Below are 22,441 nucleotides of genomic sequence, written 5' to 3' on the forward strand. Positions count from 1 at the left end.
GAGAGAGAGAGGGAGGGAGACAGAAGTGGCTGAGGCATTCAGGCAGATAGGAGGAGCAGGAGGCGGAGAGAGAGGCAGATGGGCGGGGCTAACGGTGGACAGAGAGATAGCCAGAAGGGACAGGGGGCAGAGAGAGAGAGGAAGATGGGAGGGGCAGGGGTTGAGGAATAAGGAACAGAGAGAGAGGAAGATGGATGACTGGTCTTTTCTGGTATGTTTCTGTGCCCTCTAGAGACAGTGAGGCTGATTAATTCTTCATGCAGGCCTCTTCCCTTTGTAGGCTAAAGCACTACCACCGTGGAGGTCCTTCTTTAGCATGAAGAGTGTATAACAATGAGTTAGATAGAAACACACACACACACACACACACACACACACACAATTCAAATGATATTTTACTGGAGGTTTCCTCCATTTCTCTGTACATAAACTGTATATTTTCACACACACACACACACACAAGCACGCGCAGTCATGTCGGCTCACACAGGTGGACACTCTGATAAAAAAGGACGAGTCAATTATATTCATGGGTTCCACACTGAATTACTCCACTTAGAGATGCAAATCTGAATTTGCATTTGAACCTTCCACCAGTTCACAAGAAAAGACGACTGTTGATTCGTTTGTACAACTTAAACCCCCTGCTGACTCACTGGGAGAACCTACTGCTCTCCTGTTTGGTTCCAGATCAGCGGGGAATCGACTCCCTGCTGTGTCACCGCACAAATGAATTCTCTTCTGATTCATCTCCAACGCCAACACTACCGGAGCAGTCAGGGTGGACGAGCCACTGATTCGGCGGCGATACTGAGCGAACACGAGTGACTCAGCAGGACAGAACAGCTGGTGCGGACTCTCTACAGGAAGTCACCGCGAGTGAAGCCGTGCCAGACCTGTGTGTGTGGTGGCCACTGCCCTGAAGAAAAGGGCAAATGATGAAAGGAGAGAGAGAGAGAGAGAGAGAGAGAGAGAGAAACAGACAAAGATATAAGTAGAGAGAGAGAGAGAGAGAGAGAGAGGAGAGACAGAAAGAGGCTAAGAGACTTCACTAGTGACACCTCAGCGTGGTCTGCACTCCGATTAGCCGGGACGGGTGACGTGGTCCCTACGACGGGCGCGTCTCCACCGGTGTGAGACCGAGGATAACGAGCATGAGAAAATGGAAACTTCGAGAAGTGAACTGAGAAGTGATTACGAAAAAAGATGTAATGGTGTGAGACAGAGAGAGAGAGAGGGAGAGAGAGAGAGAGAGAGATGGACAGAATAAGGAGGGATGAGAGAGCCGTTTTGACTGCGGAGCAAATAGAGCAGAGTATTATGGAAATGTGCACTCACTCCAGGTGTCTGTGGGTGCGTTTTGTACACCTCTCCACCTTTCAATCTCTCCCTGTGTGTGTGCGTGCGTGTGCGCGTGCGTGTGTGTGTGTGTGTGAATGTGTAAAAGCATGCTTTTGATGTTTTTGTTCACTCCCTTATTTCTGCATAAATGTGTTTGTTCACTCTCTTAGTCTTTCTCTCTCTCTCTCTCTCTCACACACACACACACACACACACACACCATAGCTCTGCTCCATGCGAGGCGGACGTTGAGTTTCAACTGCATTACGCAACTATGACATAATGGCCTCATGCAGGCCTTCAGAAACACACCATCTCCATCTATAGTCACTACTTCAGAGAGATGGACTAGGTGTGTGTATGTGTGTGTGGCTGTGTTTCCACAAATGTGAGGACCAAACGTCCTTGCAAGGATAATCCCACTAAACATTTTACTGGTGCTGTATAATTTTAACAAAATGAACCCTTTAAGTGTATAATCTAAAGGGATGCAAGCATTTAATCTCAACCTTAGATTACGGTTCAGCTAATCTCAGACTCACCAGTTAAACTTAGACTTGTTTCAGGTTAGAGCTACAGTTAGGGTTAGGGTTAAGATCGGGAATATTTACTTGCACTAAGATTTAGTTAGCTCTAAGTATTCGAGCAATATAGGGGGTGTGTGTGTGTTGGGTTGGGCATCCACACCATGGGTGACTTCAGCTTATGGTCGTGACACATTATCTTGGATTCCTCTGAATGGCCAAACCCCCCCCCCCCAGTCCCTCACCCCCCCCCCTCCCCCTCTGTGCATGTGACATGGGCACCTCCGGGTATAACTCATAAAACACACACACATGTTTCTCACGTTTGGTTCCTTTTTTACTTCTGTTCTTGCGGACATAGGAAGTTATCATCTTTCTACCAGTCTCTCTAACTTTCGCTGCAACACTTCACTGAAAGAAACGTTAAAAAAAAAACGGTTGCTTTATTTCAGACTCATCGATTTTTGCATCACTTAAAACTGAATTCATGCGTGTTTAAATAAAAACATCAGTACAGCCCATACTCAATAAAATACTCGATAAAAGCCATTGCTCCGACTGCACGAGCTCGGGGCAGCCCGTGATGCGATGCCCATCAGACACGAACAACGACCATCAATTATACTTGGAAATACCGCGATGTATATCTTCTGAATAAATAGCCATATTAACCCATAAAAGGAAGTAGCTAACAAAGGCCCGGCGCGCTTGCAAATGAACGAGAAATTACGATCAGACGAAAGATTCTGATCTACCGATCGCATCTGTCACATAAAACAGTCCCTAAAGACCACACGTATTTAATGCATGATCAGTCAAACGACATCGTTTGTCTGATTTATCAACTACATCCATCCTTTCGTGCGGACCATCTCGAACAACGTTACACTGGAAGATGCAAAGACACAACGTTGCGTCTTATATTGCAGAACCGACGAGACTATAAGGCGCATTAAAATGTCAGGGGGTTTGCTGCGCTGTAGGTTCGGGAAACTGCAGAACCCGCGATGCGTGCGAGTGCAGGAGCGGACCGCACGAGGTCCGTTACCGAACCACAGCGCGAGCCTCCTGCTGCAGTGTGGAAAGCGCTCGCGCGCGCGTCCTCGAGCCCGACGGCGGGTTTGTAGTAGAACAATTCCTCTTACCCACAGCTCGGTTCCCCAGCTCATGGTTTCCGCGCGGTCTCCCCGTAGTAATCCACGGTTCGGACGGGAGTGTTTCGACTACAGACGGCGGCGGCCGCGGGAAGGAGCCTCGCAGTGTTCGGTGTGTGCGCGCGCGCTCGAGCGAGCGTGTGTGTGTGGGTGGGTGTTCGGGGTGGTGGAGGAAGGGGGGTTCGTACTGCTCTCTTTTCTGATGCGTGTGCGCGAGTTACGTTGTCCTCACCCAGAAAAGTGCGAATATAACCTCGTTTTACCCAACAAAATGGCCCTGAAACACACGGAGCATGAGCTATAAAGGCACGCGCGGGAGCTCGAGCCCCGAATGACAGCTGCACTGGCGGGACCATGCACGCGGGAGCACAGAGTGGACCGTGCATACTGGGGCAGAGTGGGCTGGATCAACACGCTGGACTCCAGATGCCATGAGGACCGAATCAAAACAATTGTTCCGACAGTTATTTATAAGCATGAGTCTGTTTTATATTACATTTGAGCTCAGAAAACCTGAAGTATTTGTATGTTGTTGCTCACAGACTAAACGGTGTCAGGGTTATTTTTTTTACACCACGCAGTTTAGGAAATGGTAGTACGCATTATGAAGAAAGGAAATCTTTCGGGATGCTAAAAGATGTATTAGTACGCCATCTGGTGGTCATACCCGAGCATTGTGCGGGGCCGTTCCGGTCTGGTTAACGGCGCGACTCATTTCCTTCGTCATAAGCCGTGAACTTATTTCACGCGTTGTTTTAATTTTTATGTCTGAAATTAAGATTTACCACCAGGCAACAAAACGCAGACGACATGTGAATGTGAGAGGTTTATTGGTACTGCACTTACAGGTACCTTCAACAAATTAAACCAACACAATCTTACAAATAAAATCATTATAAAAAATTAAATAACAATTTAACAAAATAGTAAAACTGGAAAATGAACACACTTCAAAAGGGGTGGTTAAAAAAAAAAAAAAAAAAAAAAAAAGCTACCTGAAACACTTACACAGCTATATGAAACTCATCTGTCCACAGGAACCATACGTTTGACTGCAGACTTAACACAGTATTCTCATCTACAACCTATTAAGAAAGTTCAATGATGAGTTTGATGACATGCCGATGACGTACCTTATCCAAGGCCAGCAGATAGGCACACCAGGAAAAACCGTCCCTGATTGAACTCCGTAGCGAAACTTTAGTCCAGGACTTCAGTGAATTCGAGCCCAATCACTGGCCCTCTGACAGATATTCCATGCCAACATTCCCCACTCTTCTTTCACAATTACAAGCACTTTTTTCTTTTTTTACATTATCTAAAAAATAACTTACCATGACTCATATTGCCATCATACCACTGTTCCTGGGCCAGGTCAGACAGACAGTGATTAACACCAGTACGGGCACATTAGGCCCAAAGTAGTTCAGAGATTCAACACACCTCCACGTGAGGCTGAATCAGGAATTCTCAGCTACGCTCCTGGAGACCGTCAACCCGCCCAACATGGCCCTCACTTACTTAACTTCCATCTGCCCAAAAGCAACCTCAGAAACTAGCAGATGGAGGCAGAAAAGATCTGCACAGTGAAGGAGGGCCGGATGCTTCCGGAAAGGGGCAGGATGATACAAAGATGGACTCTCTGACCAAGAAGCAAGTTTGATCCACCAGAAAATGTCCTGAAGCTCGTGATAAAGTCATTCCGCTCAGCTCACTGCCATCCTAATTTAAGATTACCGTTGAACCCATGAATCTTCATTTATTGTGAAACTCCTGGTCGAAGCTAGGAATGACAAGGTATGCTGGCAGAGCTACGAAAAATAATTCATGAAAATAATAAACATGTAAATATCACACGTCCAAAACACTGCAGGGTAAGGCAGGTCATGATGTCGCTACCACCTGCGTAGCCAATCCGACATCTTTGTCTTCCACTTGACCAATCACAGTCTGCTCAAACCTGCCTCAAAGCCAAATCAAAACACCCTGTCAAATTCTGGCTGGCTGGTGGTAGCAGGGTTCCTGCTCTGATTGGCTGGCTGTTGGGGCATGTGACCTCGTCTTCTGGGCGGGGCCAGATACTCAAACATAGAGGTGTTGTGTGTGGACAGCATGTTCTTGAGATCAGAGGGCATGGGGTCGGACCAGAAGAAGTCGTGGTTCAGAGCGTCATCGCTGTCGATGCGCTGGGCGGGGTCGAGCACAAGGAGCTTGTCGATGAGGTCGAGGGCGTACGGGTCCTTCACGTACGCCTTCAGCCGATCCTTCACCTTCCTCTTCTGGCCCTTGGGCAGCTCCATCTTCTGATACAGCTCGTACTTTTTATCCACACTTGGCCACACCTGAGAGAGCGAGTGAGAGAGAGGGAAGGAAGCAGAGGAAGATGGAGGGAGGTGAGATTCCTTCAACAGTTCAGGACTCAACACCTCATGGCAGACGAGTGTGTGTGTGTGTGTGTGTTTACACATGCTGTACCTCTGCAGTGATGGAGCCACACAGTTGGCTGATGAGTGTGAGCTGATGCTGCTCCGTGTTGCCCTGCATGATGGGGCTTCTGGTCCACATCTCAGCCATGATGCATCCCGCGCCCCACAGGTCAATAGGGGGCCCGTAATCTCGCTCCCCTACACACATACAGACGGACGGACAAACCACAAGGCAATCACGTCGCGTCTCAAACATAGCCTGCGGTGAGTGTGGGATCATTTGATTGTCTCTGGGACACGCCCCAACCTAAGACCCCCCCCCCCACTCACCCAGCAGCAGCTCAGGTGGTCGGTACCACAGGGTCACCACGCGGTTGGTGTAGCGGTTGCCTTGGCTACTCTTGGCCAGGCTGAACGCACGCGCCAGTCCGAAGTCGGCCAGCTTCAAGACGCCGTCGCGCGTGATCAGGACGTTCGCCGCCTTCATGTCCCTGTGCAGGATCTGGGGTGGGTGTGGGCAGACGAACACGGATGCCATCATTCTTCATACACTCGCAGCTAAGAAGGAAGTCATAGCGACACCACAGCAACGGGGGGCGTGGCCAATCTCTCACCTTGTTCCTGTGTATGTAGTAGAGTCCGTTCAGAAGCATCTGCATGACCTTCTTGATCTCCGACAGCGTGAACTTCACGTTGGCGTTGCTGAGCAAGCCGGCCAGGTCATGCTCACAGAAATCGAACACGAGGTAGATGCTGCCCTTGTAGCGGTTGAACTGGGTGGCTACACACACACACATTATATATATATATATATATATATATATATATATATATATATATATATATATATAACTCATGTGCTCTGTGGAGGGTTAAACTAGTCTTTACCGGTGTGGGCAGCTCACCTTTGGTCCTGCAGATCTCGATCAGGTTCACCACGTTCTCGTGCTTGAGCAACTGCAGTATTTTGATCTCCCTCAAAGCCGTGATGGGGAACTGAGGGGTGAAGAGCCGCAAACGTCTGAGCACGCAACACCTCCCACCTCACAGACAGAGAGAGCGGCGGGCCCGTGTCTTACCCCTTCTTTCTCATTCTCCATCAAGACCTTCTTCAGCGCCACCTTCTTACCCGTCTGCCTGTGTTTGGCCTTGAACACCTCCCTGTCGACACGACACATTTTACAGTGTAACGTCGGCTGGTATTGACTGAACGCGACACCATTTGAGCCCAAAGCAACTGCACAAACGTATAATAGGAGAGTGCAGGGTGCGTTTACCCGAAGGTGCCCTGGCCGATCTTGGCGAGTTTCTCGTACTTGGAGAACTCGTCGCAGAAAGGGAACTCCACCCCGTCGTAGTACTTGGACATGATGGCGGTCTCCCGGTCCGGCCTGCGCGTTACAGGTAAACACGGCCATTACAACACAACCGACACCGCCACACACACCAAACCTGAGCGGGCGAGCCCGGCGAGACGCGTTATAGAAAATATTGTGGGCGAAATGATTCTCGACGAGCACGTTTAGTGGAAATATTCATACTTATCGGCCGCGCCGGAGCTTCCGGTTTTGTCTCGCTGCATCCTTGATCTTCTTCTGTGGCGTGCGAAGCGGTTTCGGGTCAACTATAGGCAACAGTGCCGCCCGCCGTGTGGAGGCGCCACTACACCCACCACCTACAGCACGTCTACAGCCACCCCATGTGTGATGAACATCAGGTTTAAAATAGTACAAGGAAAGGCACTTCAGGCTACGTGATTATCAAGCACGTATCCTGTGCAGCGAGGTGTTTATATACAGTTGGGCACAGAGGATATTTGGACCATAGGACAGTCCTCTAGGTTTGAGACAGCTGGGTGAAACTGAACTGACACCTTTTGATCTGATTAGATTACCAAAAGACAGTGAAACTCCCTGGGCTTACAGAGATGATCAAGAATCACATGAATATTCAATGGCCTTCCAGAATGTGGTTAACCAATCAATATTACACACTAGATGAGTCCCTTATTATTTCTGAAAAGATTCATCAAAATGCTAATGGGGGTTTTGATTAAATGATCTATTCTCAGGATCCTTTGAAGATCACCTGCACCCACTCAGAAATAGTCAGACAACGTAAACTTTCACACGAGAGGGGGAAAAAAAAGGCTTACACATTATTTCTGACAAATTATTTAATATAATTAAACATACATTACACCTTTTAAAAATCTTTTTTCAACACTGTACACTACAGCACTGTAAGACATTTGGGGGTTGGTGCAATTAAGAGCAATTTTTTCAATAGTGGCAACAAGCCATAAGTTAATTTAGCTGCCCCTTTTCCAACCTTACATTTACACGTGTGTGCAGCACAACACGGGAAGAACGAGCTCGTCTCTGGTGAAATCATTACATCTGGTGACATCTCATTTCTCCCCCCCCCCCCCTCCCAAAAAAAAAAGAAAAACTAGAAAACAAATAAGATAACGGTGTAGAATAATGATCCATCTCCCTGTTTCACCCAAGAGACAAACCAACTTCAAAACACAGAGAAATCCACCTCAACCAAAAACTAATAAAAGGGGAAAAAATGTAAATGTGGATCAAAAACGTGGATTACGCTACTTCAACTCTGACCAAAACTCAACTGATTTAAGACTAGTAACACTCTTCATCATTACAGACTCTGCTGCCCCCCAACCCAACCCAACTGAGGACGGCACCCCCTGCTGGCAGTTTCTGGTCTGACATGGACGTTTCATATTTCAGTCCCTCCCCCCGCCCCCCATGTTTAACATTTCAGCAGCACGTGAAGATGAATTGACGCTGATCAGCACAAGCGGCTGCTTTCTGAGATGTGGAATATTGAAAGCCCTGGATCGTTTTCGGTGAAAATAAAATGAGGGAATGCAAGAACAGGGCGTGAGCAGAGCCCTCGTAAACACACTCCAGTTCAAGTACGTGTAGCATTAGCCCACCTGGAAACGTCTGGGGTCCTCAAGACTGAAGAGCTCCAGTAAGACTCCAGTTTAAGGGTTAAGTGGTTCTAGAGCACCTACAGCTAGTGGGCCAGACAGGTTAACCCTAGTCTTGAACAGCACAGAACAGCCTGGAATACTTGCCTTAAATTTTAGTTAATCCAAACCGGATGCTAAAATAACCAGAGTGCTGCCCAGATTAAGGCGAATCCGGAACACCTCAAGACATTTGGCTACGGTGCGATGAAGGTGAAATGTAAAGTTAACCTGTGGTTGCATAACAGATCCTGTGAACATGTAGAAAGGAAGAACAGTTGGCCGTTTTAGCACACCAAGGCACAGGTGAAATAGAAGTGCTTTAACGCGCCGGCTCACCACTTCCACTAGGTGGCAGTGTGTCAGCACATCAACTGAGTAAATAGGCCTTGTCCAGTACACTGGCTGTCTAAGGCCTAGTGTTAGAGAGCCCATGGGCTCTGATGCTGCCTGGCAGCAGTGCACAGGTAGAAACACCTGAACTCTTCTCTCTCTCCCACCCACACACACACACACACACACACACACACACACACACACACACACACACACACACACACACACACACACACACACCCCACCCCCAACCCCACCGAGAGTACCATTATAATGCCATGTGTTCAATGCCTTGAAAGCACTCATGTAAGTGAAGAGGTCAAAGCCACACGCGTGTTACACGCGTGTTACGAGGCCAGGTTCGGTTCCAGGTGTTTCAGAGCCCCTCCCACCAGGTGCAGGCTGCCCGTGATTAGCACGTGGACGTTCTCTGCCTCTCGCAGACCGGCACCTTTGGCGTCCACGCTGGCGTTCACGGGCGCCACGCGCTTGCTGGGGTCCGACAGCACGGGGTCCCGTCCCTGCGTTACCCACTGCAGGGCGCTCAGGATGCAGGGGAACACCAGCGTGGCACTGCGCCGCTCCGCCACTAGAGGGAGCCCGCCGCCGATCAGAAGCTCCGCCCCCGGCTTGTCCTCCTGGCCGTTCAGGACGCGCCAGCTCTGCTGGTTGTCCAGGCAACGGGTGAGCATGTTCTCCACGGAGACGTTAAAGTTCTGCTGATCTGCAGGAGAGAAACAGATGAGTACTGATGGAAGCAGGCGGGCCGCTCTCCAGAACAAAGACGGCGAGAGTGGGGCTGACCTGCATTGCAAGTGGCGATGGTCTCTGTGATGTTGGGGCAGAACACGGCGAAATCAAAGTGACACGGCTGCAGAAAAAAACAGAAACACACCATCACAACCAGTACCACAGAAACCATCACAACCAGTACCACAGCAACCATCACGGGTTCTTCTGCACGAAGCAGGTGTTAGAACACCAAGAACAGCAGTCCTAAAGCATCTGATGTTAACAGTAAAGACCGTAGTCATAACGCTGCTCTGTGGGCAAAGGCATTTTGGAATTAAGGTTTAAAAAGTTAAGTGGGAATGTTTGAATCAACACTGAGGTGGGCGTCTCACCAAAAGCAGTTTGAGCATAGCAGCACAGTCCCTCTCTCCTGTAGCATTGAACAGCAACACCCGTACTACCGAACCCCTACACACACACACACAAAAATATGTGTCACAGCTATAATCCCCCCTCTCATCAAGTTTACTCATCAGTAATGCAAGTTCTCAGAATGCTAATACAGGAAGCGTGAGGAATCTCACGTGGAATTGGCCTCCCGCCGGGTGGCGGCCTCGCTGAACCAGCTCACGCAGGCCTGCATGCTGCGTGTGGTGTGAGCTCCATCCAGGAAGTACGTGAGGCTGCCACGCGTCACGGTCTGGTTCCGGCCCAGCCACTCCGTCTCCGACAGACCTACACCCCACACACGCAAGTATATATGCAAGCACATGTAGACACGAACTCCAAAGCTGATCTAGGTGTAGAGTAGATCAGCAGTTTAGTGCAGTATAGTGGATTGGATCTGTAGAGTATAGTGCAGTATAGTGGATTGGATCTGTAGAGTATAGTGCAGTATAGTGGATTGGATCTGTATAGTGCAGTATAGTGGACTGGATCTGTAGAGTATAGTGCAGTATAGTGGACTGGATCTGTATAGTGCAGTATAGTGGATTGGATGTGTAGAGTATAGTGCAGTATAGTGGATTGGATCTGTATAGTGCAGTATAGTGGATTGGAAGTGTAGAGTGCAGTATAGTGCAGTGGATGTGTAGAGTATAGTGCAGTATAGTGGAGTGGACCTGTAGAGTATAGTGTAGTACAGTGGAGTGGATGTGTAGAGTGTAGGATAGCGCAGTATAGTGGAGTGGATCTGCAGAGTGTAGCGCAGTACAGTGGAGTGGATCTGTAGAGTATGGTATAGTGCAGTATGGTGGAGTGGATGTGTAGAGTGTAGTGAAGTATAGTGGAGTGGATGTGTAGAGTATAGTGTAGTACGGTGGAGTGGATGTGTAGAGTATAGTAGAGTGGACGTGTAGAGTACAGTGGAGTGGACGTGTAGAGTATAGTGCAGTATAGTGGAGTGGATGTGTAAAGTATAGTGCAGTATAGTGGAGTGGATGTGTATAGTGGAGTGGATGTGTATAGTGCAGTATAGTGGAGTGGATGTGTATAGTGCAGTATAGTGGAGTGGATGTGTATAGTGCAGTATAGTGGAGTGGATGTGTATAGTGCAGTATAGTGGAGTGGATGTGTATAGTGCAGTATAGTGGAGTGGATGTGTATAGTCAGTGGTGGACGAAGTACACCAATTATGTACTTGAGTAAAAGTAGTTACCTTGCATTGAATATTACTCAAGTAAAAGTAAAAGTATTCACCTCAATTTTTTACTTGAGTAGAAGTACAAAAGTATCTGCCTTCAAAAATACTTAAGTATTAGAAGTAAAAGTAAAAACCTTTTTTTTTCTTAGCGTCACATCAAAACCCCTAGGCCTACTCGATCAAAAGGTGAACAGGAAACAGTGCCTTACATTTGCCTAGCAAACACAAAATACACAAAACTAGCCTATATTATCCTCACAACATTCATCTCCAAACTTTATCCATATTAATAATTCACACTAGAAAGGTAGACAAGTGGACAAACAGTTTTATATAAAAACATAATTCACCACCAAACAGAACAATAATTTCGAACTGGCCACTTCAGTCCTAGCTTGGGGGACTTTTTCTGAGGTTCTACGTTGTCCACCACATGGCGGGACAGGGAAACTAGAAGCTCTAGCACCTAGAACTAGAACTGTGTGCAGCCCAACCAACTGAACTCATAATATTAAACTTGGCCGAATAACTAATATAATAATAATCAGAGTTGCCAACTCTCACGCAATGAGCGTGAGACACACGCATTGACTGTCTTTACCAGAGACCGTTTTCACTCGCACTACACTTCACATACATACATACAAAAAATCTAGTTTATTTACCTCTGATCTACATCTATGATTCAATGAGTTACTAGTTCGCTGTGGCGCCAACCACTGGCGATCGATCGCGACATAATACTTAATTTGTGTCCAACAATTTACACTCGCCGCCACCCCCCGCCAACATTTTACACACATGCCGCCGCCCCGCCCCCCAACCCTGATAATAATTTTAATAATAATTTTAATAATTTTGCTTCGCTCATATTTACTTGCCTTCGCCTCCCTCATATGAATAAATTGCGAAGTTCGCTTCGCTTGGCCAAATTCGCGTGTATGTGTTCCCGGCTTTAACGTTTGATGTGGGAGTCTCCTGTGTTAAACTGGCGCTTAGCATCTCCACAGATTGCAATTCGGGTACTAGCACATTGCTTTGGATAAAAGCATCTGTTAAATGTAGTGTATTTCAATGTGATATAATTAACCGGGGTATATAAACCTACTAATCTAATGGTGAACTTACTTCGATGTGTTTTTTCAAGTTTGACAGCGAGTTCATAAATGATGACAGCGATGTGTTCTTCGGAATGCAGAGGAGGAATACGAATAATTCTTCTTTTCGAGGAATACAAACACTTCGGCTAAATAAGGCCAGGGGTGTTGGGGGAAGACATCTGTTTCAGCCATGTCAGATCCTCAGCCATTTAGCGTACAAATCTTAATCTCTTACTGAGCGCTGATTGGTTATAGTCTGTGACATGGTACACTTTTACCTTTCGGTATTTTATTAAACGTTGATTTAAAAATGAAAAAGGAACGAGATGTTTCTGTAAATGTAACGAAGTGAAAAGTACAAATTTTCGCTTTGAAATGTAGTGAAGTAAAAGTATAAAGTCTTACCAAATAAAAGTACTTGAGTAAAGTACAGATACATGGAAATGTTACTTAAGTACAGTAACGAATTACATTTACTTAGTTACTGTCCACCACTGTGTAGAGTGCAGTACGGTGGAGTGGATGTGTAGAGTGCAGTACGGTGGAGTGGATGTGTAGAGTGCAGTACGGTGGAGTGGATGTGTAGAGTGCAGTACGGTGGAGTGGATGTGTAGAGTGCAGTACGGTGGAGTGGATGTGTAGAGTGCAGTACGGTGGAGTGGATGTGTAGAGTGCAGTACGGTGGAGTGGATGTGTAGAGTGCAGTACGGTGGAGTGGATGTGTAGAGTGCAGTACGGTGGAGTGGATGTGTATAGTGCAGTACGGTGGAGTGGATGTGTATAGTGCAGTACGGTGGAGTGGATGTGTATAGTGCAGTACGGTGGAGTGGATGTGTAGAGTGCAGTACGGTGGAGTGGATGTGTAGAGTGCAGTATAGTGGAGTGGCTGTGTAGAGTGCAGTATAGTGGAGTGGCTGTGTAGAGTGCAGTATAGTGGAGTGGCTGTGTAGAGTGCAGTATAGTGGAGTGGCTGTGTAGAGTGCAGTATAGTGGAGTGGCTGTGTAGAGTGCAGTATAGTGGAGTGGCTGTGTAGAGTGCAGTATAGTGGAGTGGCTGTGTAGAGTGCAGTATAGTGGAGTGGCTGTGTAGAGTGCAGTATAGTGGAGTGGCTGTGTAGAGTGCAGTATAGTGGAGTGGCTGTGTAGAGTGCAGTATAGTGGAGTGGATGTGTATAGTGCAGTATAGTGGAGTGGCTGTGTAGAGTGCAGTATAGTGGAGTGGATGTGTAGAGTGCAGTATAGTGGAGTGGATGTGTAGAGTGCAGTATAGTGGAGTGGATGTGTAGAGTGCAGTATAGTGGAGTGGATGTGTAGAGTGCAGTATAGTGGAGTGGATGTGTAGAGTGCAGTATAGTGGAGTGGATGTGTAGAGTGCAGTATAGTGGAGTGGATGTGTAGAGTGCAGTATAGTGGAGTGGATGTGTAGAGTGCAGTATAGTGGAGTGGATGTGTAGAGTGCAGTATAGTGGAGTGGATGTGTAGAGTGCAGTATAGTGGAGTGGATGTGTATAGTGCAGTATAGTGGATTGGATGTGTATAGTGCAGTATAGTGGATTGGATGTGTAGAGTATAGTGCAGTATAGTGGATTGGATGTGTAGAGTATAGTGCAGTATAGTGGATTGGATGTGTAGAGTATAGTGCAGTATAGTGGATTGGATGTGTAGAGTATAGTGCAGTATAGTGGATTGGATGTGTAGAGTATAGTGCAGTATAGTGGAGTGGATGTGTAGAGAGCTGGAGCACCTTTGAGCATGCGAGGGCTGGGCTGGAACGATGGGGCTGCACAGAGTCTGAATCCTTCTGCAGACGCCAGCACAGGTTCTGTTAGAGGAAGACCGGGTGAACACGCACACAGGCTAATGTGCTTATGTACTGAATCACTACGGGAGCTAAAACATTTTCATTTGAAAAATCAAAATACAATTTTAGAAACAAGAGACAAACCCCCACCCAACTACCCCCCCCCCCCACCCACCGGTGCTGCAGCGTCTCTGGAGCCAGCACTGGGCGAGCTGGAGGGCCAGTGAGGCGTTGGAGCGCTGGTGCCACCCCGCCAGACCCAGCCGCACTGGGCCCGACGCTGTAGACTGGTACTGGTCCAGGTCAGGACACACGGACAGGGGGCACTGCAGCAGACACACACACACACACACACACACACACACACTCAGTGCCCGTTACAAACACCTACCTTATACCTACACTCACTGGCCACTTCATTATGTTGCTGTTATGTTCATTATATTACTCCTACCAGGGAGATGGTGAGTGTACTCTGAACTATACTCCTGATACACACTTGTTTTTAATGAAAGTGGACAGTGCAAGCCCTCATTGGAATCGTGAAACTATGACCCTGATCCAGCCATGGACAAAGAAGAAATCGGACCCCACAAACAGGACAGCAACTACACCCAGTCCACCGTAGAATGTCTGACCATGAACGTACAGGTTCAGAAACAGAGGTGTGTGTGTGTGTGTGTGTGTCTCACCTCGATGTCCTTAGCTCTCTCCTGCAGAACAGTCATTGGTCCTTCTTGTTGCTTCACAGTGAACGCTGGGACTCCAGGCTGCAACCCACCACACACAACCACACACACAACCACACACCCACACACAACCACACACCCACCCACACACCCACACACACACACACACACACACACACACCCACAACCACCCACACACACCCACAACCACCCACACACACACACACACACACCCACAACCACCCACACACACCCACAACCACCCACACACAACCACCCACACACACACAACCCCACACACAAACAACCACCCACACACACACAACCACACCCACACACCACCACACACCCACACACCACCACACACCACCACACACCACCCCACACCACCACACACCACCCCACACCCACACCACACACACCCACACCCACACACAACCACACCCACACACAACCACACCCACACACAACCACACCCACACACAACCACACCCACACACAACCACACCCACACCCACACCCACACCCACACACCCACACACACCCACACACCCACACACCCACACACCCACAACACACAACCACACAACCACACACACACACACACACACAACCACACAACCACACAACCACACAACCACACAACCACACACACACACACAACCACACACACACACACAACCACACACACACACACAACCACACACACACACACAACCACACACACACACACAACCACACACACACAACCACACAACCACACACACAACCACACAACCACACACACACAACCACACACACACACACAACCACACACACACACACAACCACACACACACACACAACCACACACACACACACAACCACACACACACACACACACACAACCACACACACACAACCACACACACACACACAACCACACACACACACACAACCACACACACACACACAACCACACACACACACACACACAACCACACACAACCACACACACACACAACCACACACACACACAACCACACACACACACAACCACACACACACACACAACCACACACACACACACAACCACACACACACAAAATCACTCATGAAACAGCAAACTGACTCCCAGGTTCCTTCCATAAGAACAAGGTAAGGCATTTACAGGTAAACGTGTGCCAACCCCACACACATGAACACGCACCTTGAATATTCCTCCCTTTTGCCATGCAATCTTCTCTATTGTATCTCCCAGAATGCTAGTGTGGTCAATGCCTAAAGAGGAAATACCACACACCCATGGCCTCCTACAGACACACACACACAGAATTAATAAATACATGATTAATGACTTTAAAATCAACACAGCTTTACATCCAGTCAACACACCAGTGAGAGTGGTAGCCCATGGGAAACGGGGGAGCAGGTATCGGAGAGTCAGCTGATATTAGTGAACAGACCGAGAGAGGGTGCACTGCTTACCTAATGATGTTAGTGCAGTCATAAGCTCCACCTATTCCCACCTCAATGACGGCTACATCCACCTACACACACACACACACACACACACACACACACACACACACACACACACACGGTTAAAGGTTATGCACGCATACATTGGGGGCCAAATGTCATGCAAGGCTACTCTTTGGGTCAACACAGCCAATTTTCAGAGATGGAACTGAAAACTACTGCTGACAGACGACCTTGAAACTGACGAAACCAGATTGTTTATTTTGCCACAATCCAGCATGATGCAATGTGAAAAAGATAGCGGGTCCACACACACCTTCCATATCAACAATCTTTTATTTTTAATGTTACATTTTTTGTTTCTAAACAGTCCTGGTTCATATCAAAGGTGTGGCGGTAGTACCAATTATCATGCCAACACATGCACACAATTCTGAGGACTTTGCCAGCATAATTAAGAATACTGAACTTCTTAGCTAGTATGAGCTCAGGTCATCTAACCAGTCAGCCCAGCAATTATTTTAGATTGTTGCCAATCAATATTCAAAGTTATTAAATTAAATGGGTCTATTCAATCCATGAACATGTACAAACAGCCCCCTCAGTGAACCGAGGAGTCATATCTTGACAATCCTCATCAGCTCATGTTCCTCTGAAACTTCACTTTTTGACCATTAAGCACTTTATTTTGCACTTTTTGTAAAGTAACCAGCTAGCTACAATGCTAAAATGAATGTGCTTAACATGTGTTTTTTAATTGTTCTTGTTGAACATACAAATTTTGAAGCAGTAACGGATTTTTTCCGTTTTTTTTATTGTTTGTTTTGTGGCTTAATTTAGAGGGGGTTTGTTTGTTTTGAGGCTTAATTTGGAGGGATTTTTTTGTTTGGTTTTTTTATGCTAAACTCTCACATGCCAGTCAATGGGTTCAAAGTGCATAGCATGAAGCCCATGATGTTTATGAGGCCCAGCTGTATAGTCCAGTAGGGGGTTGGGTGGAATTTGCATTCCCCCCTACACACACGGCATCATTGGAAACGCAAGGCAGGAACACTGGGTGTGGGATGGGAGACCAACATGCGTCAAAGGTGGTGTCACACGGGTGATGTTACAGGTCACTCACCTTCTCCTGTAGGAAGACGTGGAAGGCGAGAATGGTGAGGAAGCGGAAGTACGCTGGCATGGTGTCGCCGTGGGCGTCCTAAAGGTCAAAGGGCAACAGAGTCACCACAGGAGTCTTTTGTAAACTCTGTTCTGTTTAAGATCACATCTGACTGACCGCTACCAGTTAATCTAAACAACAAACCTTCTGATTTTACACAAACAAAATATGGTGTGCCCCAAGAATCAGTGCTTGGGCCATTACTATTTCTATTCTCTTTACATACTGATCCGTAGTAATTTGCAAGCAATTCTATTAGCTATTAGGAACAGTATTATATAAACAGAGACACTAATCCTTGGACCGAAGACAGATTTGCAACCTTGTCAAAATCACATTCATTCACTTGTAACTTTGCCAAAATTGCAAAACCAACTGCACTAAAGGACACAGACAGGTTATCACATGCTTCTGTTACCTCTAGACTAGATGATTAATTAAGCGGCTAAACATACTCCAGCCGTTCCAGTTAATTTGACTCCACTTCCCACATCCCTGCACTGGCTACTAGTTAAATGCTTCATAAAATATTTCCTGTGACTGGTTTGGCTCAGCTGGGAGTTCTACCACTATTCAGTATGTACACTCCACGCAAAGTGCTGGTTTGTAAATTCCTCAAATTAGAACAACCAGAGCAGAAGTTTAACCATTTCTTATAAGGCTCTCGGACGCTGGAACATGGTCTCAATTCATAACACCCCCTCTCAATCTCAAGGTTTAGAGCCAAAACGTACCCGTTTACACACGTGTCGCTCACAGTGGACTTTTAATACACACTGTGTGCATCATTTACACTGACTGTCTGGTAATTCTTCTAACAAAGACTGCACTGTATTCTCTGATGTTTTGTAATCGTTTTCTAACGTGTGAGGTTTCACTTGCTGCTGATGTATTCTAATGTCCAGCCTCGTCTTTCTGCTTTCAGTTGTGTTTCTCTCTCCCTCCCTTGCTCTCTACAAATGGATCTCGACATGGTTCCACAACATACAGAATTCACCCGTGTCATATAATCCCAACTGGACAAACTCCAACCATCTGTATATGGTTGATCACATCACAGATCAACAATGCCATTGTAATTAAGTTTTTAAGAGACGCTAACGGTAACACCCCCCACTCCTTTCTGCTTTATGTTGTTCTGTTGTGTTTTTAGCTTCTTAATTTGGGCCGTAAACCAGAGCAGCTCTGCAACTCTCCCTGTTGAGTCTCTGTTCCTCCCAAGGTATGTTCCTCATACTTCCTCATTTCACTACCATCCCCTTTGACTTGCACACTGGATGCTTAGATATTGATCATCTAAAAAGGCTCCTTCGTGGCTATATAAATAAGTTCTGATTGACGACTTAACTCCAGATTGGATTTTACTCAATTAACAACAATGTCGAATCAATTTAGTTAGTTATTAAGTTAGACATTTCTTTACAGGCTCATCGTGTGCAAGAGGGATGGAGGTATGTGTGTATGTGCACACACAATGCCGTCCGTCTCTCTCAGTCACATGTCCATGATGGCGTCGTCATTCTGGTACTAGAGGGGCCCTGTTTTCTGCCTGACTGAAGGCCAACAGTAGCTGTGAGACTGGTCGCATGATCCTCCCTCCCCGCGGTAAGCACAAGGTACAAATGCCAGTTAAGCAAAGCCTTCACACACATTCATGCTCCATACACACACACACACACACACACACACACAAATACACATCCAAGCAAACAGGAACGCACCCTTTAAATACACTCAAACTGCAAAGCTACAGGCCAACAGGACTACTAAATAAAAAGCTGCTTCCAAAAGAGCACAGCACATCACAGAACAAAGTGGACCCATGTTTGGGAAATACCAACAAAACCAAGAAAGAAGCCCCCAAGGCCCACCTCAAGTGCCACGCCCACCTTGGTCTCTTCCAGACGGCCGTAGACCTGCCAGAAGTACTTGGTGAAGAGGTCTTTCCCGATGGGGTGGCCATTGACGCGGATGCGTTCCCTCACCTGCACCAGGTGTGGAGAGCTGAAGGAAGGAGGAGGAGAAAGGGAAGAAACAAACACAATAATCGTCAACGACTGACATCATGAGGGCGAGACAGAATGAAGCAGGCGGCCTCAGAGGTGTGGTGGGTCAAACTAACTGCACATGACACCGTAGCAGAAAGACCAGTTCTGCTGACCTTACCACCCTGGAATTTATGTTAGTGATTACCCCAGAGATTGGTATGGTCCAAAGGCCAAGAAAATAGACCTTGACTCACCACCCCCCCCCCCCCCCCACACCACTGTGTAACTGACTTTCAGTTTTGACATGCTGCACATTAACGATTCAGAACTCCGACGTGCAGGAGCCCCTCAGCTCGTCTGTCCACAGTACCTGTAAAACCCCGTGCGAAAGCCGTAGTTCCTAAGGATCTGCTCCGTGAAGGCACATGTGGATCCCTGCGGAGATAAAACTCTCGTTTTCTCTGCAAAAATACAAACATTTAGGAACAGCTACGAATCAAAACTCATTCACACAGGTTCATTACTATTCTGCCCCATTCTGAAACAGTAACACCCCCCCCCACACACACACACACACACACACTCTTTACCTTTCCCTTTGTTCCAGTGACATGTATGATGTTGAGATGATCGAGCTCTTCCACCTGAAGACACAGTTAACCATTAAACATCAATACCACACAACTAAACCAGGGGTAAGTGCACAGAGAATGGATGCATGAGAGTTTCTGATGGTGTATTAGTGTCCTGCGGTGTGCGAGTAACCCAGTGCTGTGTTTCGGCGCCGTCGTACCGTAAGACCTGCTCGCTTCAGAAAGCCCATCATAGCCTGGAGCTGTATTTCCGGGTGCCCCCTCTCCTGTCGCACATGTTCCAGGGCACTGGCGTTGGTCTGCAGCGTATTGAGGGTGCACACCGCATCCTGCAAGATCGCCAAGGCACAACATCTGCAGTCAGCACCATCATACCAGCGCGCGACACTCTCACACAGGATACACGCGGACACGCGCATTTCACAAAGAGAATGGGCGCGCGAGGACTTTTCAAAACATTCAACTTTTGTTAGCCCAAATTATTGGGCTTAGTTCACGATACTGAACCCTGGTGTGCTTGACTTACATACAGTGTTTACCTCCGAAAAGTGGTGCGATTTTTAAAAAATCATAAAATAAAACGGATCCAATATAATGCTTCGCCTTTCATGCATGAGTCTTTGACACCACCTTAAATGTGCATTCGCCCGCAAAGGAGATCAAACACCTGCAAATGCGATCAGGTCCGGTACCGACCCAGATAAAACGCTATTATTTAGGTCAGAGAGGTCAAAATCAGACAACTTTAGGTTATCTAGTTAAAATAAGGAATTCAATCTACCAATGCAAAACTCATCGTTCGCGCGCCATTAACAGCCCATGTGTCCCAATGTAAAATGTTTTACATTCGTTAACAAAAATGCCAAATTATAATTTTAACGCAGTAATCAGAGTTCGGGAAGTTTACGCTAATCCCCCCTGCCTGGACCTAGTTGTGTTGCTTTAGTGTTGAGTAGAGCGCAGTACAGTTGGCCATGCTGTGCTAACCAGGCTCGCTGGCACGTGGCTGAAGATGGACCAGGAGATTTGAGAGGGAAACACCCTGCGGTCCGGTTCTGGGGCATCTAAACACCCTGCGATCCGGTCCAGCGGTACCCGAACACCCTGCGGTCCGGTCCAGCGGTACCCGAACACCCTGCGGTCGCAGCCGACTCACACAACTCAATTAAAGCGACTCTCCCCACATGCAGGCGCCGCGGTGCCGAAGGAGCAGCTCGGCGTTACCTGGTAGTCCATTCTTCGGTAGTGCGGCGCGGCTCTGGTGCTGGACGACCGGAGGCTCGGTTCGGCGGCGTGGGTCAACGGCGCGCGTCTCGCGAGGGCGGGGCGCGCCGTGAGCGCGTGCAGGCGCGTCCACACGTGCACCGCGCGCCGCATCATTAACGGAGCGCACGAGGACGAGACCAAATTTGGGGCTTTTCCGTCCGTCAGTAGTGAAGGCTGCTGTAGTCACGCCACGACCTCATCAAAACGCCGAACCGGACCGACATGGCCAAAGGCGAATATTACAGTCATGCGGGTATATTATATTACAATAGAATAGCGAATATTACAGTCTCTGGGTCGGGCAATGTCGTTAAACTATGTCAGCTATCCACCGGAACACCTAATTACGCTTCCGGATTTTCTTCAGCATTTGCAGTTCGTTGTCGCCAAAGATCCACAAAACACACCCGGTGTCTTATTTCTATCCGGCAACATGTTAATGTGCCAATACACTCTCACAAAAATAGCGGACGACCGCATCTGACTGCATCTCGACTTGCAGTGCAACTGGTCTCATGTGTCCTGCTCGTTCGTTTACTATTTTTAATGCGCACTGTAAGCTACACCAGGTGCAACACTGCCACCGACTGGACAGGCGCCGCTAACATGAAAGGCCTAATTATCCTAGATCAAATTCAACTGTTTATATGTTAAAACATGTTATGACACACAGAAACCTAAGACTAGTTATACTGCTGTATTTCTGCATATATAAAGCCAGTATACATTTTCTGCTTAGGCCTACCTCAAATATAATAATATTAGTGGATTGGGTTGTGTACAATCCACATCTCTGACTAATTTCGACTAGTTCGATGACAACTTGAAATGTGTTAGAGAAGAACAGTCAAAGTCAAACTGAACTTTATTCATCATGGTGTGGAAACATAACACAGGCAGGAGCACGAGACAACATAAACATACTAGACAGTTTGTGTGTGTGTGTGTGTGTGTGTGTGTCTGTGTGTGTGTGTGTGTGTGTGTGTTGTCTGAGTGGTCTGATGGCCTGTGGGAAGAGGCTCTTGCTGAGTCTTGCAGTCCTGCACTGAGGGCCGTATCACACCGAAAGGCTTCTGAGGTTGTTGAGGCTGTTGTGGTTGGTGAGAATGTTGAGAATGTTAAGAATGTTGAGGTTGATGAGAATGTTGAGTTTGATGAGACTGTTGAGAATGTTGAGTTTGATGAGAATGTTGAGAATGTTAAGAATGTTGAGTTTGATGAGAATGTT

General features: G+C 47.3%; 3 protein-coding genes across 4 annotated transcripts in view; all 3 read right to left on the reverse strand.

Annotated features, from left to right (window-relative positions):
• The window catches only part of fnbp1b (formin binding protein 1b), a 71,106-nt gene extending 67,745 nt beyond the window's left edge, over nt 1-3,361 (reverse strand). The window contains exon 1 of the mRNA XM_076994413.1: nt 3,011-3,361. Coding sequence (XP_076850528.1) covers nt 3,011-3,034 — 24 coding nt within the window. The 5' untranslated portion in view covers nt 3,035-3,361. The remainder of the gene's footprint in view (nt 1-3,010) is intronic.
• Nucleotides 3,362-3,832: 471 nt separating this feature from the next.
• On the reverse strand, nt 3,833-7,120 carry cdk9 (cyclin-dependent kinase 9 (CDC2-related kinase)). Its single transcript, XM_076994400.1, has 8 exons — nt 6,987-7,120; nt 6,723-6,836; nt 6,525-6,606; nt 6,351-6,441; nt 6,060-6,226; nt 5,776-5,947; nt 5,495-5,643; nt 3,833-5,361 (listed from the first exon to the last, which is right to left on the reverse strand). The coding sequence occupies exons 1-8, from the start codon at nt 7,025-7,027 to the stop codon at nt 4,996-4,998; spliced, it is 1,182 nt and encodes a 393-aa protein (XP_076850515.1). The 5' UTR covers nt 7,028-7,120; the 3' UTR covers nt 3,833-4,995.
• A 489-nt stretch (nt 7,121-7,609) lies between these two features.
• On the reverse strand, nt 7,610-21,747 carry fpgs (folylpolyglutamate synthase). Of its 2 annotated transcripts, none has more exons than XM_076994396.1 (15): nt 21,172-21,747; nt 20,148-20,276; nt 19,945-19,998; nt 19,725-19,789; nt 19,238-19,370; nt 17,328-17,405; nt 16,211-16,272; nt 15,933-16,035; nt 14,747-14,824; nt 14,230-14,380; nt 13,998-14,075; nt 10,096-10,246; nt 9,904-9,979; nt 9,584-9,650; nt 7,610-9,503 (listed from the first exon to the last, which is right to left on the reverse strand). In XM_076994396.1, the coding sequence occupies exons 1-15, from the start codon at nt 21,325-21,327 to the stop codon at nt 9,127-9,129; spliced, it is 1,758 nt and encodes a 585-aa protein (XP_076850511.1). In that variant the 5' UTR covers nt 21,328-21,747; the 3' UTR covers nt 7,610-9,126. The 2 variants fall into 2 exon arrangements, with proteins under 2 accessions (XP_076850511.1, XP_076850512.1); XM_076994397.1 differs by having other exon boundaries at nt 19,256-19,370; nt 21,172-21,746.
• Nucleotides 21,748-22,441: the final 694 nt, after the last annotated feature.

This window comes from Brachyhypopomus gauderio, unplaced genomic scaffold, assembly GCF_052324685.1.
Source record: "Brachyhypopomus gauderio isolate BG-103 unplaced genomic scaffold, BGAUD_0.2 sc140, whole genome shotgun sequence".
Classification (NCBI taxonomy): domain Eukaryota; kingdom Metazoa; phylum Chordata; class Actinopteri; order Gymnotiformes; family Hypopomidae; genus Brachyhypopomus; species Brachyhypopomus gauderio.

What these genes read in the sequence shown, in the direction of transcription:
- cdk9 (XM_076994400.1), bottom strand. Translation starts at nt 7,027, where the DNA reads ATGCAGCGAGACAAAACCGGAAGCTCCGGCGCGGCCGATAA. An exon ending in AGCTCCGGCGCGGCCGATAA is followed by an intron (nt 6,837 to 6,986) that starts GTATGAATATTT and finishes TGTAACGCGCAG; the next exon opens with GCCGGACCGGGAGACCGCCA. An exon ending in ACTACATACACAGGAACAAG is followed by an intron (nt 5,948 to 6,059) that starts GTGAGAGATTGG and finishes CACCCACCCCAG; the next exon opens with ATCCTGCACAGGGACATGAA.
- fpgs (XM_076994396.1), bottom strand. Translation starts at nt 21,327, where the DNA reads ATGATGCGGCGCGCGGTGCACGTGTGGACGCGCCTGCACGCGCTCACG. An exon ending in TGAAGCGAGCAGGTCTTACG is followed by an intron (nt 19,999 to 20,147) that starts GTACGACGGCGC and finishes CTGTGTCTTCAG; the next exon opens with GTGGAAGAGCTCGATCATCT. An exon ending in CATCGCCACTTGCAATGCAG is followed by an intron (nt 9,504 to 9,583) that starts GTCAGCCCCACT and finishes TCTCTCCTGCAG; the next exon opens with ATCAGCAGAACTTTAACGTC.